This window comes from Cervus elaphus, chromosome 23 (assembly GCF_910594005.1).
Source record: "Cervus elaphus chromosome 23, mCerEla1.1, whole genome shotgun sequence".
In the NCBI taxonomy this organism is placed as follows: Eukaryota; Metazoa; Chordata; class Mammalia; order Artiodactyla; family Cervidae; genus Cervus; species Cervus elaphus.
In genome coordinates, this window is record NC_057837.1 from 51,322,752 (window position 1) to 51,340,610 (window position 17,859).

A 17,859-nucleotide genomic window follows, 5' to 3' on the forward strand; every position below is an offset into this window, starting at 1 on the left:
AAACAAAGCCTGCACGGGGAGGGGCCTTCCACCCAGGTCACAGAGGGGTCTTGTGGAGTGGGGTGTTGTTTGGGGGGCTTGATGGGAGACAGCAGCACTCCTTTCTAGTCATTTCCCAGCTCCATGCACAGCTGAAAACCTGCCTTTGTAGAACCCAGCCCCCTTCCACTACTCCACTATTGGAGTCCCCCTTGTGAGATACCAGGAGGCCATCGTTTCACCTTGAGCTTTATTGTCACCTTAGGGCTCTCAGGCAGGTGGGACTGCTGCATGTCACGGGAGGGCAGGTACACTAAATTGATGTCAGAGCTGGGACCAGTGCTCTTTCTGTCCTCCCTACTCTCCTCCCTCTCTGTGACCTGAGAGTATGTGGATCATTCCCAGGCTGCCCCTGGGGCCTTCTCAGATACAAAGGAAAGCCCCCCTCAGCATGTTATCCCACACCCCCCTCGCCTGTACCCTTCTCATAGCCTGCTACTGCCCTTTCTAAAATTAACATTCATACTTGGGTGGTCAGCACCACACCCAGGAAGGTAGGTCCTGCTACTTCTGTCCCTCTCCTGTCAGCTTCAGTCCTTGTCCTGCCTGGCTCCCTATGCAGGCTGAGCCAGTCAGAGCACTCTGCCCTTCGGCTCCAGACCCTGCACAACCTCCTCCCTCTTGCTGCCCTCCTGCAGCTGTACCCCCAACCTCACCCCCCACTCCCACCCTGGCCCCTAGTTCAGACCAAGGGTCAAGCCTTCTGATGCAGTCTGCTTTCAGGACCACGTGCTCCCTGTGGGGATGCCTTTGCAAACCTTTTAAGTCTCCTTGACCTCAGTCCTTGGAAGTGCCCTTCAGCCTTTCCGTCAGAGGACTGACGCCCAATCCCAAAGCCTGAGTTTCTGGATGTGTCCCCACCCATCCCTCCTGCGACCTCATCTCCCAGGGCAGGATGGCGGGAAACAGGGTGGACTTATCTGCCCCAGCCCTGGGCCAAAAGTTTTGTTGGGTCGAGGGGGTGCTGGCACTGCGCCCTCAATTGGAAAGAAAGTCGATGGCGGCGCGCACGGAGCGATTGGTGCTGACATCGACGGCGGTGACCTTAATCTCAGTGTCGCCAAACTGCATGGCAGCGCGGATCTCGCGGCGGCCGGGGGGCATTCCGGCGGCGTCGGGGCCTCCCTCGGCTGGCTCAAGCTCCAGGCTGAGCGCGCCACACTTGCGCACTCCTGGGTCGGTGATAAAGCGCGCGTCCTCCGCGGCGCAGCAGTATAGGTTGATGAGCACTCGCCGCTGTCCTGGGCGCGCTGGGCAGTAGCTGCGCCGCACCTCCTCGCCCAGGGCCACCGACTGTTCGGCGGCCACGAAGCGCTCAAAAACGTCGGTGCACCAGCGGCGACCGTCACGAACCAGCAGCTTGTCAGGCGGGTGAACACCAGCCACGAAGCGGTTGAGCACGCCCACGCCGTAAGTGAGCGGCGATCTACGCACCCGAACCACTCCCGGCGCCTGCCCAAAAAGCACTGCGCCTTTGAGGATGGTGAGGGCTACGTCGTGCGGAACCACCACACGCAGGCCGCGGGCGCCCAGAGCTGCCTGCACCGCGTGCTGCAGCATAGCCGACTCGGCGAAGCCGCCCACCAGGAACAGCAGTTTGGCACCCTGCACCTCAGGGCGCTCCAGCAGTGCTTCTGCGGGACGGGTGGGAGGGGGTAAGGAAGACGGACGGGGCGTGGGCCCCTGAGGCTACCGCTGCGCAGCCACTGGCTCTTCCCTTCTGCCCTCCTGTATCCCTGGGGCAACGAGAAACTAGCCATTTCACTATAAAACCTTAGCCTGGTTTGGATGAAGAAAAACACAGAGCACTTTCATGAGGGACTCTGCCATCCTCATGGCCTCTGCTTCCTCAACACTATCTGGCTTTCCCACTACACTGTGGATGCCTTGAGTAAGGGTGTGAATTTACATGTATTAAATGCCTACTGCATGCAAGACATTGTACTTACTCTCTAGATACTTAAACTTATTTAAATCACTGTGTTAACAGTTTGGGGGAGACCTAATACTACTTGCGGAGTCAGCCACTTAGAGTTACTTTAACCTGGCAAGACTACACATTGTCCTATTAATCCCCACGGCACTACATCCTTCAGGTATTCCTGATGATTCTGGGTCTCAATCCAGTGTATGGATTTGGGGAGGTTTCCAGGTACTACTAGGGGGAAATACTCTCGCATGTGGGTGTGTATGCTAAGGTGAATGAATGACCCAAGCTCACCTATGTGCTGGATGATCCCGCTGACGGTGGGCTGAAAGAGTTCATTCATGGCCTCACAAGACATCCTGAGCATCCCATGTGAGGACCACTTCACGAAGTTCACGCTGTAGATGGTGAAGGAGGCACAGGCCCATGGGTCAGGGCCCAGGTCCTACTTCTATTCCAGGCCGAAGTACCTGGGCACATTCTGTATTGTGCCAACCACACTTGCAGGGGTTTTAGACTCAGGTCTGTTCCAGGTCCAGACATGAGGTCCCAGGAGAGGAGTCTCCTTTTACCTCAAGCAGAGGAACACAGACCAATTGGCTGGCAGGTCCAGACATGAGGTCCCAGGAGAGGAGTCTCCTTTTACCTCAAGCAGAGGAACACAGACCAGTTGGCTGGCAGGTGTGTGTGAGTACATATGGCTGTAGGGAAAAGTAGATAGGTAGGTAGGGGTGTGTGTGTGGCTGGCAGGTGTGTGTGAGTACGTATGGCTGTAGGGAAAAGTAGATAGGGGTGTGTGTGTGTGTGTGTGTGTGTGTGTGTGTGTGGCTGGCAGGTGTGTGTGAGTTCGTATGGCTGTAGGGAAAAGTAGATAGGTAGGTAGGGGTGTGTGTGTGTGTGTGTGTGTGTGGCTGGCAGGTGTGTGTGAGTTCGTATGGCTGTAGGGAAAAGTAGATAGGGGTGTGTGTGTGTGTGTTTGTGTGTGTGTGGCTGGCAGGTGTGTGTGAGTACGTATGGCTGTAGGGAAAAGTAGATAGGTAGGGGGGTGTGTGTGTGTGTGTGTGTTTGTGTGTGTGTGGCTGGCAGGTGTGTGTGAGTACGTATGGCTGTAGGGAAAAGTAGATAGGTAGGGTGTGTGTGTGTGTGTGTGTGTGTGTGTGTGTGTGTGTGTGTGTCTTTTCCCTGGGGTGGGTGTGGGTGTGGGTGTGTGTGTGGCTTTTCCCTGGGGGCTCAGGATCCTCTTGCCTCAGTTTGGGCTGCAGATTTCAGCTGGGGTACTCATGCTCCTCCCCCTGCCTCCACCTGGGCTGGCATGACTTGTGCCTGGGCCAGATCAAGTGGATCCCCTACTGCCTTCCCCTGTAGGGGCGGTCCCCACACTCACCTGCTCTTGCGCAGGGCCGTCTCCACGTTGTGGCCTCCCTGCTTACGGTAGAAGTCAATGAAGGAGAACGGTAGGGAGATGTTGAGCGCCCCTGTACGGTGTGGGCCTGCAGTGCGTTTGCGGGCCTCAAAGGCTATAGTCAGATCCACCCAGGCTGCTGGACGTTGCCTTTTGAAGGTGGTGATGAAGTCCTCACCGAAGATGCGGCCCAGCAGCTGCTCGAAAGCCAGGTCCACGCCCACCGCGCCACAGGGCCCGCCTAGCATCCAGCAGATGAGGAAGAGGGCAACAGTGCTCATTCCACTGCCAGGAGGTGTTGGCAGGGCAAGGGCGCTCTGGGTACCAAGGGCGCGGCCTGGCTACTCACCAGACGCCTTGTAGAGCTCCTTGAGGGTGCCATGGGGCTGTTCCAGCTGGTGCACCGTCAGGTCCACTGTGCCTCCCCCACAGTCTGCCACCACATAGCGATCTCCTGTGGGGGCGAGCACGAGCACACACTTGTGGCCGTTTAGCTCTAGACCCTCTGGAGACTCAACCAGCCTTCAGCCCTATCTGCAGGGCTGTGGGGGTTACGGTTGAAAGGGGCTTCAGGTCACCGGGTAGGGGCACAAGGTGTGAGGGAAAATGGCTCCAGGGTTCTGCAACTCCATCTGCAGAGAATCCTCTGGAGGAATGGGGGTTAGTGGCATGGCTGTGAGTGGGGGTGGGAGTGCAGGTGATGGTGAGGGGGACTACCAGCTTAGGTATAGCTATGGAGTTGGAAGGGGCAGGGTTCCTAGAGGATAGAGCTGACTTCAGGAATGTTTTCCCACCTTCAGTAGCTGGTATCCCGCAGGGCCCAAGGAATATCCCTCCATCTCCCCTCCCTCCCCCACCTGCTTGCATATCGGCCCACAGCTCTCCAACACCCGACTCCACCAGGAATGTCCGGCTGTGGCGGGATCTTCGAAGCTGCTCTCGGGCTGAGTGTTGAGGGACAGCAGGACAGTGAGGTCAGGAGGCTGCCTTAATATAGAGGGGCTCAGGCCACGGCAAAATCAGAATTAGGAAGGTCTAGACACGACTGAGCGACTTTACTTTCACTTTTCACTTTCATGCATTGGAGAAGGAAATGGCAGCCCACTCCAGTGTTCTTGCCTGGAGAATCCCAGGGACGGCGGAGCCTGATGGGCTGCTGTCTATGGGGTCGCACAGAGTCGGGCACGACTGAAGCGATTTAGCAGCAGCAGCAGCAGAGGAACTTGGGAGGAGGGGAGATCCTGAGACCTGTCCCTATCATAGAAGGTTGACTACAGAAGTCTCAGCGCTTAGTCCTGGCAGCAGGAGCCTGGGGCTGGTGGGGGTGGGGGGACAGCTGGCATGCCAGGATGGGAGGGAAAACTGATTCAGTAGCTGTTGACGGGAAAGCTGAAGACCTCCACCTTCAGCTCAGAATACCTTTGTCAGTAACCCCAGCACCTCTTCCTAGGGTAGGCTGTCACCACCCCTAGCCCCACCCCCACCCCTACTCCCCATCTCAGATTCAGGGTTGGACTGAGTCTTACAATCCTCAGACAGTGCTACTCTAGGGCACGGTATAGTCTTCAGTGCCTGCCTCCAAGGCCACCACTAGGCAGCACCCCTGGGGTTGGCTCACCCTGACGGAAGCTGGAGTCGATGGAGCGGCGCTCGCCCAGGCACCCTCTGCCTGGAGCTCGGCTACTCAGATCCACGAGCTGGTGCAGACGCAGCTTGCGGCAGTAGACAGAGGCAGCCTCAGGCTCCAGGGCGATGAGTAATTGCTCTGCATCCTCTCTCGACACTAGTCCAGCCTGATGGTGGTTGGCAGGGTTGGGGAGCATCATGGACCAGGCATCACACTGGAATGGCACCTCAGGGCAGGCAACCAGGGCTTGTGGGGCTCCTATCTCCTCCCCATTATAGTGCACTCACGCTAGGCCTCTCAAGGCCCTTCCATGTTGCACAGATTTGGAGTTGTCTCAGAGCCACCCTATGACCAGGCTTGGGGTGGGAGGGATGGCTGTGGCCAAGGATGCCATGGGGTTGCCCAGCAGGGAGGGACCTTAGACTGAGTGAAAACCTAGAGCACCTGGGATCTGCCCCAGACTGCCCAAGGTGGCCCTGGGCTGCAGGAAGGTCCCCTTCACAAGTCCTGGGTTAGCAGCTGACCACTGGCTGAGGGGGTTAGTGGAGACTCCAGTACAGTGTATTAGGGGGTATAATGGCCAGAGCATCAATCAGAGGGGATGGTGGGGGAGTCCCCTTTAGCTCACTGAACGCCCTTTCTTCACTGGTAATGGACAGTGGCCATGGGCTTCCCCACTGTCTTGAGAACTTTGTTCCCAAGGAATGTGATATAGGAGAAAAGACACTTTAGCAGTGAAATTTCAGGCACCAAGGCAAGCGAGCTAGGGGGGAAAAAACACTTTCTGTTACTTCCTGCATCAGGACAGGGGATCCCCATAGGAAGTACTTTATGGTTTCGTGGGGTTCCTCAGATTCTGACCAGGTTGGGGGATGGGCTAGGTGGGTATCAAGACTTCCTGCCCAGGGCCAGCCCTTTCTGAACTGACAGCCAGGGAACAGTGTGGGAGGAGGCAGGGTGGGTAAACCAGCAGGGGGCTACTGGGGTGGGGGCATTTGTTCTGGCTGGGCACGGCCATGCTTTCACTCTGGTCTCTGAAAGGGGGATGGATGCCCACTGGCCTTGGGGTTAGCGCCTTCCAGAGACAAGTGAGGGCACCTGCGGATTTGACACCTAGGAAAAGGTATGTTTCTGGGGGGTTGGGGGTTCTGGAATTCCTGAGATTGCTTTTGGAAATCCTCGGGTGTCCCCCCCAGGCCCCACTTTCAGGGGCAGGATCAAACAATGAGTCCCCCTCCAACCTTCTCATCTCCACTGGGGGCAGGGGGGGGTGCCTGAGCTGCAGTCCCCCTTTCTCCAGAACTTTGGGCCTCTCTTATGGTAGGAAGATCAGCAAACATTGGCCCAAATCACCTCCCTTCATAGTTTTATAGTCTTATTTCCTCTGCTCAAGAACTTAAAATGGTTGGGGCTGTGGTAAAAATACTGATGCTGGCTAAAGTGATGTTCCTGGTGTCCTGCCCAGCTACTGTGAGTGTTGCCCATCAGCTCCCCATTGCCCCTTCTCTGGAGAACTGCCTTCAACTGAATGGGAACTACCTCACTTGGGGGGGCTTAACCCAACCAGTTACCAGTGACAGACTGATAAGGATGGACCAAAAGCCACCCCTCTTGCCTCCCTGTGGCTAACACTAGGGTACATTCTCCCTCCAGAGCTCTCCATGGGATCAGGCTGAGGCTAGACTCCAGATGAGACCCATCCCTGTTCACCTGTTTCTCCTGTCCTGCTTTCCTCACTCCCCTTTCACCTGAGAGTCCTTCAATACACCACATGCACAAGAATTTCCATCTTGGACTCTGCTTCTAGGAAACCTGCATTAAGACACTGGTTAAGCTGGCCTGGGCTGTCCCTTGTCCCTCAGCTCTCTGTTCCTACAGGCCCACCCCCTCTCTTGGTGGCAACAACCCTCCAAAATGCCCAGCAGGGTGCGGTTGGCAGTCTTTACACGATGGCTCTGTGGTCCCAAGGGTGGTGTATGAATGAGGGTATGGCGCCATGCCCGGGGCCCAACACCCACAACTCTGCCGGCATGTTCTCACCAGGTAGGCAGCCTCCCGCATGAACTGCTTGGCTGGTTGTTTCCAGATGGCAGGTACGGTCAACACCCAGCGCACAGTGTCCTTCTCCAGCAGTGATGGGCACTGCTCCCTCAGCTCCTGGAGCAGGATGGGGCAGTGAAGGGAAGGGCTGGCTTGGTCTGAGGGGAGTGTCCTTACAGGAGCTGGAGGAGCTAATCAGGCCTGAGGAAGAACTTCCCAGCTGACTTGGGAGAATCTTAACACCCCCTTTCCCACCACCACCACCACCTCCCCAACACCTGATGCAGGGCTACCAGATAGGAAGGCAGAGGACTGGGGAAGATGACCCCTGTCTTCTGACAGTGGCTATTCAGTGGATGGGCTGAGGGGAAAGGATGGACCTGGGGGTTGTCCACCCCAGTAAGCAGAGAGGGTCACAGCGCACCTGAAGGGCATGCTCCTTGAAGAAGCGCAAGGCATGAGCGAACACCTCCAGGGCAGGCATTTTCTTTCCGTTTACTGCTTCTAGCTGGGTCTTCAAAGTGAGATCCTGGCAGGGACACAGGGCAGCTCTGTAGGAGGCCACAGCTCTCCATTTCCTGACAACCTCTTATATTTAACCCCATTTCCTGTGCTCCCCTCTTTGGTACTGTCCCACTCTGGCTCTAATCTCACGGCAGTTCTTCTCCCCAGCCCTTCTCCTTACCCTTTCACACCTCATGGTCATGCCTCCATCCCTTCTGTTCAAACTCCGCCTCCAGGCCCCCCTCACCTTTTAGCTTTGCCAACCCTCCATGAGGTCTCCCTCCCTGCTTTCCCTCCTAGCCCTGCCTTCCTGGCTGGAGCTGGGCCCTGAGCCGGAATGTGACTCACGGTGGTACTGTGGATCTTCATCTTGAACTTTTCGAAGTAGAGCCAGTCACGAGCCTCCTCAGGGTCCAGATCATGGTAGTAATCGCGGGCTGTATAGCCAAAGCTGTGAAAGGCACCCTCTGGGGTCAGCAGCAGGCAGGTAGGGGTCTTCTGGTGGGCCACACCTGGGTCCCCACCTTCCCATTTCCTGTGGAGGCAGAAGGCTGTCAGTGTGGTCAGCACTAATCGTCCCTTCATGGGGTTGGGTGCTGGCTCTGGGACCAGCTGTGTGACTTCAGGCAGCTCACTTGGCTTCCCCAGGCTCCATATGTAAAACGGGAATGATAACGGTACCTACCTTTTAGGGTTCTTGTGAATATGGTGCTTGGCATCCACTTAAATCTCCATAAATGTTGCTCATGGGATCATCTCTATCCATGGAGCCATGGGTCCCATCCGACATCCTCAGCTTCTGCTCCCTCCCATGAAGTACACCATTTGATTTCACCTCCCTGTCCTTTTAACAAGTAGCAGCAGGCCATCATCCATCTGCCTTGTCTGGCCTTCTGATGTGTCTCTCCAGGACCCTGGCAGAGGCCTTCTCCAAGCCAGCTGGATGCCCTCCTCTAGGCCATCTTCCACATAGCTAAGCTCTATGATCATTCCTGTCTGGCCCACCTCAGCAGCTACACCCCAGCTGACTGCACCTTCAACAGGCCCCCAAAACCTGAGATTCCAAACTTCCCTGTATGCAGTCATAATCTGGACCTCCACAACTCACTGCCCAGGTCATTGGCCTGGTAAATCCTTCCTCCCCTTCCTCTGCCTTTTCTGATGCCCTGACTTCTCTAGGCCAAGCTCACCATTGCATCCATTGGGGAAAGGAACTAAGAATCCAGGGAGAAGGAAGAGCATGTGCAAGTTTATAGAGGTGTCAAAGAGTGGGGAGAACTAGCTATAAGTTGACTCAAAGCAGCAATGTTAAGATCAACTAAGGAGTATCAAATGTCATACCAGAATTCTGTCTTGGTGGGTTTTAAGGGAGTGAAGAAGCATGACCACATTTGCCTTTAGAAATGTCTCTGGTCCCCATGTAGCAACAGAGTGGAGGAGAGGGAGGGTGGAGAAGAGAAACCAGGGAGGATATTGCAGCCATTCAAGTGAGAGAGGGTGGGGCTGAACTCGGGTGCGAGTGGTGGAGAGAAGTAGATGGGTATTACAGAGATATTAGGGAGATAGAAATGATGGGGCTTGGTGGCTAGTGGGAGTGGGAAGGGCTTGGGAGGAGGCCAGGATGTCCCCCAGTCACTCCTGTGACTAATCTCTCCACAGTATCCCTTCACGTGTCCTCAGCCCTAGCAACAGGCCCAGAGTGGCCTCAGCTGTGTGTGCTGGCTGACAAGCTGGGATGCCATTCAGCAACTAGAGAGCTCTAAGGTCTTAGGGCCTTTGTGGCCTCACATGGATGTGGAGGGAGCAGAGAAAGGGGAAGGACAGTCCACATTCATGCAGGTCAAGTCCCCTGTATCTTTGGGGCAGTGACCCTTGGCTGTCTTTCCATATAGCCTCCCAGGCCCTGGTGAAGCCTGCTGACCCTCCATCCCAGTCTGAGTTGGGAGCTTTGGCATCTTCCACCTACAGGCTACAGTCTCACTAAGATACATTCAAAGGATCAGGGTCTTGAGGCCTGAAGGAAGGTATCAAACAAATGTTTTGTTCAAACAAAACTCAACAAAATTCATCAGAATGGATTTTTTCAAACAGCTTTTTCATGACAACTGTGTGACTTGTTAATTCAGCTAACCTCTCTAGTCCTTCATTTCCTTGTATTTCATTTGAGATGTTGAACCTAGGACTGCCTCTAGGAACCTACCACATAGAAATTCCAGCACAAGTTTCCAAGGAAGAGTATTCACTGCAACACTTTTTGTAATGAAAAAACTTAGAAGGAAAAACTTCCTCGAAACTATCAATAGAAGAATGAATAAATTATGATACATCCGAACTGTGGAATACTGTGCAACAATGAAAAGAAAATGGTGGCTCTCTCCATATTCACATGAGACATCTACAAAATAGTGCTGAAAGCTTAAAGCAAGTTGTATGTTTTATTTTAAAACCACATATTTGTGCATACATGTGTATCCCTATGACTAGCCCAGAAAAAATAATAAAAAATTGAAAATAAAAAGTGAAGCCCAACATTTTCTTGCAGAGGTCAAAGAATTGCCCCAACTGGGGCTGAGGGCCCAGACCTGGGTCCCATCCTCCAAACTTTTGCCCCAGTAGGGAGCCCAGACTAGGGCTGGAAAGCTTCTCTGAGAAGACCCCTTAGTGACAGTACTTCTCCTTAGTGACAGTACTTCTGGGACTAGGTCTCTCCCAGGGTGCAGGACTACCCCCACCCAATCTCCCAGTCCAGCCACTCTCACCTCATCATGTGGATGGCCTCAGGGTCACTGGCAAAGCTGAAGGCATAGCCACTGGATGTGGTGCCAAAGTCGATAGCCACGACCACAGAGAAGGGGGCCTGCTGAGGGCCTCGGGCCTCGGGCTTCTGCAAGTGCAAGACCTAGTCAGGGAGCGGCCAGAGGGCTAGGCTGGCTGTACGTGGAAGTCCTTCCCACCCCTGGCTGTGGTCCAGACCAGCCCTGGCCCACCCACACAGACCTCCTGCCTGATTTCTCTCCCCTCCTAAGCTCCAGGCTGAGCCCTTGAGTTGCTAACTGCTCAGAAAGCCCAAGGCCTCGCAGGTAGCCCCGTGAAGTTTTGAGCTCAAGTTCCTACTTCCCTGCCCTTCTGCCTGGGCTGCCTTAGTCCCAGCCCCATCTTTCATCATTTCCAGCCTGGGCCCAGCTGGAAGCAGTTTTGCTGCTCTGAGCAGCTTCATAGCACATGGACCTGTGTATATGAGACCCTCCTGCTCTTTGTGGCCACAGTGAAATAGCCTGACTCTGTCCAGTTTTGTGGCAGAGAAGAGAACCCCATGCGTGTGCCCCAGAGTGGTCCTTACCTTCTCCCAGGCTAGGACTGGGCTCCCTGAGAACAAGGGGGTCCCCAGGTTGGATCACTAGGGTGAGGCCACCCTGGGTAGGGTGACTTAGGGAATTTGGGGGTGATGGTTATGTCTTAGATATTTCAAGCTAGCAGTTACCAAACTATTTTTTAGCCATGTGTCTCCTCTTCCCTAGATGTATCTTTTAATAAGGTGGGGCTGTGGTTGACAGGAGGGGAAGCAAGTCTGGGAGGCCCAGTGCTCTGAGGACCTACAAAACTAGTTGCTCAAGAAGTACACCTGCCAAGGCAGGCTAGTTGCAAAGGTTCCTGGATGTCATCCTGGAGGGGGTTCATCTCAGTAAAACTGTCACTCCTATAGTCCAAGGTCACCTAAGGCTAACCCATCTGGGGAGAACATGAGTCTATAGGGGCAGGAGGCATGGTGGTATTCCCAGCCCAGACTTGCGAGCTCTTCTAGACACCAGTGCAACCCTCCCCACCACCCATGCCCCCCACCACCCCAAGCCCTGCCTTAGGCTTACTGGAGACTGTGAGGGTGTGAGAGGGGCAATGCCACAGCTTTCCTGGGTTCTTGGGGAGGCAGGTGGGCTGGGCACTGGAGACCGCTGTGGGCTGGAGCCTGAAAAGAGAGGACAGATCATTCTAGTACAATCAGGGTAAGGGGCTGCTGGCTAGGTCCTGGGTGTGGGGGTTCTCCATCAGTCACTGCCGGGCCAAGGTGAGTGGTACCCTGCTGGGGAAGAAGGACTAGGGAGGGAAGGTAGGAAGGACAGGACTGAGGTGGGGGTGGGGGATACCTGGGCTCAGGGCCCGTTATCAGTTAGAGGTGACCTATTCCTGAAGGATGACTCATACTTCACCTAGGACTCACTGCCTTCTTCAGCACCCGTCAGACACCGCGGGGAAGGGGAGGGATAGAGAAGCATTGTGGGGGGTGGGCAGGACTGAGTCCAAAGATAGAACGGCAGGAGAGAGGGGCAGGTAAGCTCCTGGGTGAGGATGGAGAAACCAGAAGAGGTGGGGGAACTACAGACCTGTGTGGGAGGTGGAGCAGCCCCTCTCCCCGTTAAGTTCAGCCTCATGTTCTCATCAGGACCTGGGGGAATTGCCTCTCCTACCAACCCTCTGCCCCCAAGGGTCATGGACAGGCCCAGCCCTGCGCTGAGCAGCCCTGAGCGGAGACGTGTTTAACCACAGGAGGAGGGCAGATTCCAAGCTCCCCTCCCCCACAACAGGCACAGACCTGAACCTTTGGTGGGAGGAAGCAGTGCAGCCCCCAGAAGGCAGCTGGCTGGGAGGCTCAGGCAGTTCAGGAGGCAGGAGGGCCTGCCTGGCTGGACATCCCCCAGGTATGGGCTGGTGGCCCAACACCACCACACCGGCCTTTGCTGAGGCCCCTGTGCAGAGCACTGGGGCTGCCTGAGATCTGTGTTGGGAACAGGGGGCTGGCCAGGGAGATTGGTGGGGTCTGGCATTTAGACACTGGCAAATCAAACAGGCCTGTCTAGCTTTAGGCTGAGCCAGGGCTGGGGCCTCTACTCCCTCAGCCACAGCCATGGGGCCCTGACAGGTCCCAGGCCACCCTGGCCTTGGGGTACCCTGGGAACATATGTGAGGGGCGGCGCATGAAGGGGACTCTAGGAAGTGCCTGCACAGGGCTGGCATCTGTCTTGCAGTGCTGGAGGGGCAAGGACACAGTGGTCACACTTCCAGAGGCCCTTTTTCTTAGCCGACCGGTGCAGGCTTGGGCCAAGCTGCTGTGGCTTGAGCCTGGGAAGGGAGGCAGGAAGGAAGGCCCAGCCCACCAGGTCTTTGTGAGTGGACTTCCTGAGGCGTGTCTGTCCTGCCGCCTGGCCTCCCTCCCCTGCACAAAACCCAGAGCCTGCTCCCAGACCAGGCCAGACGTGCATGCACAGAGTTCTGTGCAGATATACACACACTCTCACTTGAGACCTGCCCTTAGGCAGACAGGGCAGGGACACACACTCACATATACTACACACACACCCTGCACAAAACACATGCACACCCATATAGCCCTGTGCACACAGGCCTGCCCTGCATACACATACTTGTAGATACTCGGGGGTCCCATGAACAGGCTTGCAGTGTGCACACACACACACACACACACTCACATACATAGTCCTGTTGCACTAACCCGCCCCGTGCACACACACTCACAGAATGGCTCTCAGGAGCCTCTGCTGAGAGAGGCACGTGGACAGACTAGGGGTTGGTCTGAGTGCTGGGGTGACAGGGACAGTGGGCCTAGATGGAGGTGAGGGGGCAGGTCTTACCAATGTACAGCCCCTGTAGGTCCATCTCCGGGACAGCCAGCATCTTTGCAGGCCCTGTAGCTGTGAACAAGAATGGACAAGCAGAATGGCATTTATTTATTCCTTTGTTCCCTTACTGAATAATTATTTATTTACTTTCAGCTGGAGTTCTTTGAAGCAAGTCCCAGACATCATGTTGCTTGACCTATAAATTCTTTAACTTATCTCTCCAACAGATACGGATTTTTAAAAAGACATTGCCACAACACCACTATCATGTCCAATAAAATCAGTAGTAATTCCTTAATCCAGTGCTCAATCCCACAGTCCTAGCTTGTCTCAAAAATGTTTTTTTTTTTTTTGGCTGCACCACCTGGCTTGCAGAATTTTAGTTCCCCGAGCAGAGACTGAACCAGGGCCTGCTGCAGTGGAAGCACGGAGTCCTAACCACTGGACTGAAGGGAAGTCCCTCAGAAATGTCTTTTTTTTACCAGTTGCTTTGTTGGAACCAGGATGCTCCTAAGTGTTTTCAGGTGCCCACTCTGCCAGATGCTGTGGGACATCAGTGACCCAGAGACACACTGTTCCTATCCTGGGGGCCCATAGCCTGGTGGAGAAATCATTCATAATCAGATAATCATGTACCTGAATCTGAGATTACAAATGGTGCTGTGACGGATACAAGCAGGGCAGAAAGGGTAGCATGGCAAAGCTGGAGAGAGGGGTTGGGCTAGGCTTACCATGCAGGCAGATCCTGGTGGACTCAATTTTAGATCTGGTTTTATATGAAGGACAAGGGCAAATCCTGAAGGGTTTGAAGTGGCAAAGTGGAGACAGGCACATGACTAAATCTGTTTTAAAAATCCCCCCTGGCTGCATGGAAGTATGGACTGCAACAAGACAACATGAAAACTGGGGCCAATAGTGCTCCAGGCAGCAGATGATGACTGCGTGTCTTGAGACATAAATGCACACATTTAAGTTAGAAGTTAAAATCAACAAGCCTGACAGAAGTTGGCTGGATTGGACATGGGAGATTAAGAAAAAGAAGGTGTTCTTCTTGGACTGACTGGTCCGAGCAAGCAGATGGAAAATACTGCAGCAGGGCAACCTGGCAGGGGGAAAGGGGCAGTGTTCCGGGTGCAGTTTTTGAAACTGCTAAGAAAACAGACCAAGGAGTCAGGTGACATATGACCTAGAGGTCAGGGAGAATTCCGAGGTGGAGATTTGTGTTTGGAGTCATTGTCACAGGAGGTTTGGCAGAGTAGCGTGGGGGAAGGGAAGGGAGGAGAAGCTCTGAATAAAGGTTGCCAGGAGGAAGGTTGAGCCAGGGAGACAAGGATGCCTGCTATGGTTTCATGAAGACCTTGATAAGAGAAGGCCACAAAGCTAGATCCTTCAGAGATTTTTAGCTGAGACTGGAAACACCAGATTTAATGTTTTAAAGGCCCAGGGCATTTTGGTGGAATGAAGGAGTGGGGTGGGAGTCTGGTAGGCAAGGAGGGAGCAGAGGATGAGAGAACAGCTAGCACTTCCCGCTAGTGCAGCTGCGATCAGGAGGTGATGTGCGTATTACCTGGAAGAAAATAAAGCTTGAGGAAGGGAGGACAGGATTTTATTTTCTAAGATGAGAGGAACTTGAGCTTCGGTCCGCCAGCTCCCAAGAGCTGATTCTGTGCATCTCTTCTCAATGTTGCATTTACTGACATCACTTTGATAGCTTGAAATCAGCCATGGTGATTACACCATACAAGCTGGCAAACTGCAAAATGGGTTTTTCTCCCTCTTGGGGAGAGGACTGAAAAACATTTACCAACAAAGGCTGAATCAAGGCCACAGGAGAGATGATGGCAGCCGTATTTATAAGTTGTTTCGATTCATCAGCAAAAACATTGAACCTTTCTTCCAGCCAGGTTCTACAGCTAAGTGCTGGGGAAACACTGCTCAATGAATGGATTTTCTCAACCAAGGATATTGTATTTGGTGCAGAAACAATCTAGAATAACCAAGAAAAAAAGACTCAGGGGTTGTCATTCTAAGCTGATTCCTTGTCCAAACTATTGTCTATAATTACCCCAGCTCTTATCTCTGATACTCAGCAACGGCCTATTAGGCACCTTAAGGACACCGGGCTGGAGTGCATCCTGTTGCCTCTCCATGCCTCAGTGCCCTTTCCTGTAAAACACATCAGGCAGGGGCTTGTGAGGGTCAAGTCCAAGGACGAAAGGCAGTTGATAAAAAGGCAGATGTGAGCAGTGTTCTTTCTGTTCATAATATGGATTCTAAAGTTTCTCTTGTCAGAATTTTTGGTCTTATTGAGACTTTTATTCTAGTCATTCTGAGTTCTTTAGAGAGGGAGGGAGGCCCTGAATCAATTTGTGTTAAAAAAGGAGGATCCTGCTGATTCTCTGAGAGGTGGAGGCAGAAGCAGGTGGCACCCACACAAGCATGCATCCATGCCCCATATTTCTTTGGGACATCCTTACCACGCATACACACCCATTTACCAGAAACATTTAGGGAGAATGCTGATCATGGGACTCAGGACAACCTCCACTCCCAAACACTACATCTGGGCAGGGTCTGCAGCTGGAAATGGGGGGAGGTAGAACCCTGCCCCAGGGGTCCACTAATTTCAGACTGGTGATGCTTATGGGTTTGAGAATAATTGAATGGGGCAGTTTGGTTTACACAGAAAGTAACCATTTCCTGGCTACCAGAGCAGGCTAAACTCTGGCCCCAGCCTGACCCCTGCCCTACGCACAGACAGACACTTAATCCCACCTCTGGTCTGTCCCTTAACCTCACCCACACCCCTTGGCCTCATAATGACCTCTGATTTTCAGCTTTACCCTGACCCAATAAGCCTGACTGGGGACTAGGACAGGGTGTGGCTGAGTATGGAGTTGAAACCGGAGATTCCCATCCCACAGTGTTCCCCAGACTACAAAAGCCTAGGACTTTTTGTCCAATGGAGAAAAATCTCCAAGGATCTTTTCCTCAGTTGGGTGTGATGAGGCTGGGTCCTTATGTCCCTTCCCATCCCCCACCAGAACACTTGGACATGTGGTGTTGCTGGAGTCCAGGGCACCACGCATCCCATCTTCTGCCCATGAAGGCAAAGAGCCCACCCAACTTTACAGCTCACCTCCATACCCCCACAGGCCTTTCCCCTGCACCCTGCCTCTCCTATCCACTGCTCTCTCTCATCATCCTGCCATTCAGCAAAGAAAGAGAAGCCACAGGCATTTTTCCCAAACCAGAGACTGAACCGACCTGGGCCCAAGGGACAGATCAGAAATGGCACCCAAAGGGCTGCCCCCGTCTGTCTCTGGAGAGGCGCCCTCAAGGCGAGGGACCAGAGGGAGGCTGTGGGGTGAGGAAGCTGCCTTCTCCTGGGCTGGGGCAGGGAGCGACAGAAAAGGCCTCCTGCATCCCCTCCCAGTCCTCCGCTTTTCTTTCCATACATCCTGCCCCACCCCCCTGGGTCCCCATCAAGGGAGCAGCCAGTTCACAAACAACCTCTGTCCCACACAGCCTGGGGCCTAAGCCCCTCCCACCCTCTCCTGCTGTCCATCACCTCTCTTACCTTTGGGGGATCCAGGGCTGCCTTCACTCTCACAGGGAGTCCATATTTTAGAGCTTCCTCCCTCCCAGCCTCTCTCCCCGACACAAGCTAGCTTTGCCTCCTGGCTCCACCGCCCCCACAGGGAGCCCAGACCCCACTCCACCTGGACTCACAGATAGAAACCAGAGGTCCCTGTTCATGAGGCCAGCGCACAGTCTGGCACTGTGGTACCCCAGCCACTCTTGAACTTTTGAGACCAGGGGCCCTAGGAACTCCCCCTGCAGGCGCCCCCAAAGTGCACACATATTGAACCCCGGGGTCTCCACCTTCTGGCCGAAGCACCGTGTCCCTCCACAAACTTGCTCCCCTGGAGCAGCCCCCAGCCCCACAGCAGACGCCCAGACATAGAAGTCTCTCGAGCCCCCCTCTGTCCCTCCGATCCCCACCCTCACCAGTGTGGGGTCCCAAAGCCCGGATTGGGAGCCGTCCGTCGCTGCCCCAGTTGCCTTCCTGAACCCCAGAGCCCTTCTGGAGACAGGGGCTTGCAGCTCTGTCCCAGTCCCGTTCTCCAGGGTCAGGAAGTTTGTGGTGGGGGTCTCAGCCGCCAGCCCGCGATGAAACCGCAAATCTTGGCGCCCTTCTCTCTAAGAGCCCAGCAGCGCCCTGCCCAGAACTCACCTCTGCCCTCCCGACAGCTCGCCCTCTGTCCAGACGCCTGGAAGCTGGGCCCGCAGCCGGTGGGGTGGCCTTGCCCTGCCGCGGCGGCCACAGCCCTCGACGTGCGCCCAGCCCCGGCCCGCTCTCCGCCCTGCAACGCCCCGACCCCTCTCCCTTCCCCTCCCCCTCCCCCGGGCCGGATGGCCGCGCCGCCGCGCCGCCGGGTGGGCCAGCGCTCCAGCCCAGATGTGCGAGGTCGGGGCGGGGCCGGCAGCGCGGGCCTCCGCCGAGGGGCCCCGCCCGGCTCAGTCCACAGCCCCTCCCTGCGCCCCTCCTGCGCCTCCCACTTCCCAGCCACCCGGGGGGCCGCGAGGGAAGAAGGTTGAGGAGGCGAGGTAGAGGGTAGAAGAGAGGAATTTCAGAACCACCCCCTAGGCCTCCTGCAGCCGGGCTGCTCACGGGCCCTCTGCC

General features: G+C 54.9%; 1 protein-coding gene across 2 annotated transcripts; it reads right to left on the reverse strand.

Moving 5' to 3' along the window:
* Positions 1 to 212: 212 nt before the first annotated feature.
* On the reverse strand, positions 213 to 17,628 carry HSPA12B (heat shock protein family A (Hsp70) member 12B). 2 transcript variants are annotated; one of them, XM_043883277.1, is made up of 13 exons: positions 17,410 to 17,628; positions 13,185 to 13,244; positions 11,406 to 11,503; positions 10,299 to 10,423; positions 7,888 to 8,074; positions 7,460 to 7,564; positions 7,036 to 7,152; positions 4,987 to 5,221; positions 4,226 to 4,312; positions 3,718 to 3,822; positions 3,351 to 3,609; positions 2,261 to 2,364; positions 213 to 1,673 (listed from the first exon to the last, which is right to left on the reverse strand). In XM_043883277.1, exons 2-13 carry the CDS (start codon positions 13,225 to 13,227, stop codon positions 1,018 to 1,020), a joined length of 2,121 nt encoding a protein of 706 aa, XP_043739212.1. In that variant the 5' UTR covers positions 13,228 to 13,244; positions 17,410 to 17,628; the 3' UTR covers positions 213 to 1,017. The 2 variants fall into 2 exon arrangements, with proteins under 2 accessions (XP_043739212.1, XP_043739213.1); XM_043883278.1 differs by having other exon boundaries at positions 4,987 to 5,161; positions 17,410 to 17,627.
* Between the last annotated feature and the right edge of the window lie 231 nt (positions 17,629 to 17,859).